Raw genomic sequence first — 4,172 nt, 5'->3', positions numbered from 1 at the left:
TTGGAATGAAAACCATTGATGGCTGGATCAGACGACAATGGAGCTTGTGCGTGTGTGTCATTACCTTTCTAGATGTGTTGCTTTCGAAGAATCTCTATCGAAGTCCATATGTTGTCAAAGATGGCAGTTGATGTTGATGTTTGGTACTGCATGTCGTCGGTTGTTGCACCATGTCATTTGGTGTCTTTTTTTTTTCTTCTTTTTTTCTTTTTTTTTGTTGTTGTGTGCATCTTTGATGTCTTGATTAATTTTGACATTGTAGCTTGAAAAAAGTTCTTATATTATGGGACGGAGGGAGTACTTGATATCAGCATGACATTAATATATTATCCTTTTTTAAAAAAAAAGCTTGGTACACAGAAGCGCCACCTCAACCGTGTTGTCAAGAAATACCACAGCGAATCTAGGAATAAAACGAGTGCATACGAAGATGCAAAGAATGTCTGGTTCAAGTTAATTCTGCACCGTACGTTTCACATGAACCGATTTTTTCTATGACGTGACTATTGTGGCAGTTCTAGAGCACTTGGAAATCTCGAGACGGTCTCACGATCTAATTCGTTAGTTGTCTGCGTGTTGTACAGTTGAACTCTTCGACTCACTTGGAATTTCACGCACTTTACGTATTCATCGTGGAAGAAACAAAGAAACGGAGGAACGCATCTATTCAAGGCCACCCAAGATGACTTGACTAGAGTCTACAGGTCTGACCATGCAATTTGTTTGTGGTGTATTTTCAGGTCAGTTGTCAAAGGTGACGAACACTTGGGATAATCAGCCCATGTCTCACTCACCCAGACTTGTCGAACGTTGAAACAAAGAGAGTATTCATTAGGAAAAACTCAAGGTTCTGCCCACACAAGCATGAGTCCTGCATGACGTGAGACCAAAAGCATGCATGCATGCATGTTACTCCCTCAACAGCAAACCATACTGGCTGGGCTGTGCTATATATAGCAATATCGAACAACAAAGTCGCCATAGGCAAAGAGATACAAAGTTGTTTCTGTCACAAAGTTATAAACACAATGAGCATCGTCCTTAGATGCTTGTGCGTGCAGCTAGCCATAGCCTCGTTCTTGCTCACACAAACCAGCTCCACTGAAACCCATGCCAACAACACGGGCAGTTGTGTTGCGAGTGAGAGATCCGCCCTTGTCCGCTTCAAAGCGGGCTTGTCGGACGCTGCAAACCGCCTTTCGACGTGGCGGGGCGACGACTGCTGCCGGTGGAAGGGTGTCCGTTGCAGCAAGAGCACCGGCCATGTCATCAAGCTCGATCTTCAAGGTTCTTACGACAGCTATCTAGGAGGCAACATGAGCTCCTCGTTGGCTGGTCTAGAACGCCTGAGGTACCTCGACCTCAGCGGCAACTCGTTTAGCGGCTTTCAGCTAGCAGAGACTTTGCCGTCTCTCCACCACTTGAGGTATCTAAACCTGTCCAGCTCGGGCTTTGTTGGAAGGATACCACCACAGCTGGGTAATCTCTCCAACTTACGTTACTTGAGTCTTGGTGGTAACGCCGACACATACTCCACGGATATCGCGTGGCTGTCGCGATTATCTTCCCTTGAACACCTGGACATGAGCTCTGTGAACCTTAGCGCCATTCCGAACTGGTTGCCAGTCGTGAATATGCTTCCTTCCCTCAAAATTCTTCTTCTTACTAGCTGCCAGCTTAACAACAGTCCTGATTCTCTTGTGCATTCAAACCTGACATCTCTTGAAACTCTCGACATTTCCTTCAACCTTGCCCCGAAGCGTCTAGCACCCAACTGGTTTTGGGGCTTGACTAGCCTTAAGTTGCTTGATATCTCATGGAGTCAATTTAGTGGTCCAATTCCTGACGAGATTGGGAATATGACCTCCATGGTAGAGCTCTATCTGTCACATAATAATCTTGTGGGCATGATACCATCAAACCTGAAAAAACTTTGTAACCTGGAAACATTGTTTATACATGATGCCGGTATCAATGGAAGCATAATGGAATTCTTTCAACGGTTGCCTTCTTGTTCATGGAATAAATTTTCAGCATTGGATCTATCTAACAACAGTTTGACAGGAAGCCTACCAACCAAGCTCCAAGAATCCTGGATCAATCTGACCTTTCTCTATCTTGGTGGAAACAAACTCACAGGTCATGTGCCGCTATGGATAGGAGAGCTCAGAAAGCTAACTGCATTGAACCTAATGAACAACTACCTGGATGGTGTTATACAGGAAGGTCATTTATCAAACCTACCAAGATTGCAGAGGCTGTTGTTGTCAGGTAATTCAATAGCCATCACAGTGAATTCAACTTGGCTTCCTCCATTTAATCTGACAATGATTGGACTCCGGTCGTGCCTACTCGGACCTAAATTTCCGATGTGGTTACGTTGGCAAACACCTATATACCTCGACATCTCAAATGCAAGCATCTCCGACATAGTTCCGGATTGGTTTTGGATAATGGTTTCCTCGTTGGACTCGGTTAGAATGCAACAAAATCAACTTCGTGGTTTTCTACCATCTACAATGGAATATATGAGGACATCCGCAATGGATCTCAGTTCCAATCAATTCACTGGTCCAATTCCTAAGCTTCCTATTAATCTAACCTACTTGGATCTTAGTACAAACAAACTATCAAGGCTACCATTAGAATTTGGAACGCCACAACTTGAAGTACTTCTTCTATTTGGCAACTCGATCTCTGGTACCATTCCATCATCTTTGTGCAAGTTGACATCATTGAAGCTATTAGATATATCAAGAAATGAGCTCACTGGGTTAGCTCCTGATTGCCTAGTCAATGAATCCACTACAAACACAGAAAGTTTGAGTCTTAGTAACCTAAGCTTAAGAAACAACAACCTCTCTGGTGTTTTTCCTTTATTCCTCAAAAATTGTCCCCAGCTCATATTTCTTGATCTCGCACACAATAAATTCTTTGGGACTTTGCCATCATGGATTGGGGAGAAGTTGCCATCTTTGGCATTCTTACGGTTGAGATATAATATGTTTCATGGCCACATTCCTTTGGGGCTCACGAAGCTAGCTAATCTTCAATATTTGGACCTTTCCAACAACGATATTTCAGGAAACATACCAAAATCCATTGTTAACTACACACGGATGATTCTAAGCAGAGATAAATCTGATAGATTTAATGGAGTACTCAATTTTGAAGATGTTGTTTATCGCTCTGACGTTGACTACACAGAGAATTTCACAATAGTCACAAAAGGCCAGGAGAGATTATATACAGGAGAAGTCATATACATGGTAAATCTTGATTTGTCCTGTAACAACATCACAGGAGAGATTCCTGAAGAGATCAGCGCTCTTGTGGCACTGAAGAGCCTGAACCTATCATGGAATGCCCTCAGTGCAAATATTCCTGAGAAGATTGGCGCCTTGGTGCAAGTCGAGTCTCTTGACCTATCACATAATGAATTGTTCGGTAAAATCCCTACAGGCTTATCGGCTCTCACATCACTGAGTCACTTGAACCTGTCCTACAACAATCTAAGTGGAGAGATACCATCTGGAAATCAACTTCAAACACTTGATGACCAGAAAAATATTTATGTGGGCAATCCAGGTCTTTGTGGTCCCACAATCTCCAAGAAATGTCCAGGAACTGAGTTAATTCCAGCTACTCCGGAACATCATGAAGATGCAAGCAATATGATCTCGTTTTACATCGCCATGAGCTCTGGATATGTAATGGGCCTCTGGGTAGTCTTCTGCACATTCTTGTTCAAGAGGAAATGGAGAATTTTCTGGTTCTCATTCTGTGACAGCTTGTACAACCGAGTTTATGTGAAGGCGGCTGTTAGTTGGGCTTCCTGGACAAGGAAAGATGGGTAGAACGTGATATTGCTATCACTGTTTTTCTTTGGTATATGCTGTCATGTGTGGGGATTTTATGATGTAGTATCATCTGATGTAAGTATTGTACAAGTGTATTAATAAACATGTTACATGTATGTAATCAAGGGGCCGGGCGTATGTACCCAGTCGACCAACTTTGATATTACCTTCGCTATGTACAAGTTTATGCATAATGAATAAACCTATCAGAGTGATCCAGAGCGCACATGCTTACAATGTCGTCCGGGCCTGAACGCAGCTGCACCGCCGTCTCAATACAAGTACGAGCAGTTGTAGCTAGCTTCTGACTAA

At 43.0% G+C, this 4,172-nt stretch overlaps 1 protein-coding gene across 1 annotated transcript; it reads left to right on the top strand.

Moving 5' to 3' along the window:
• The first annotated feature begins 1,028 nt into the window (after nucleotides 1-1,028).
• Nucleotides 1,029-3,857, top strand: LOC119274212 (receptor-like protein EIX2). Its single transcript, XM_037554870.1, has one exon. The coding sequence runs from the start codon at nucleotides 1,029-1,031 to the stop codon at nucleotides 3,855-3,857; it is 2,829 nt and encodes a 942-aa protein (XP_037410767.1).
• The last annotated feature ends 315 nt before the right edge of the window (nucleotides 3,858-4,172 follow it).

This window comes from Triticum dicoccoides, chromosome 3B (genome assembly GCF_002162155.2).
Source record: "Triticum dicoccoides isolate Atlit2015 ecotype Zavitan chromosome 3B, WEW_v2.0, whole genome shotgun sequence".
NCBI lineage: Eukaryota > Viridiplantae > Streptophyta > Magnoliopsida > Poales > Poaceae > Triticum > Triticum dicoccoides.
The sequence above is the reverse complement of the archived record's forward strand: the minus strand, read 5'-3'. Positions and strand labels throughout refer to the sequence as shown.

Bases quoted from the DNA above. Each gene is read 5' to 3' on its own strand.
- LOC119274212 (XM_037554870.1), top strand. From the start codon at position 1,029: ATGAGCATCGTCCTTAGATGCTTGTGCGTGCAGCTAGCCATAGCCTCG.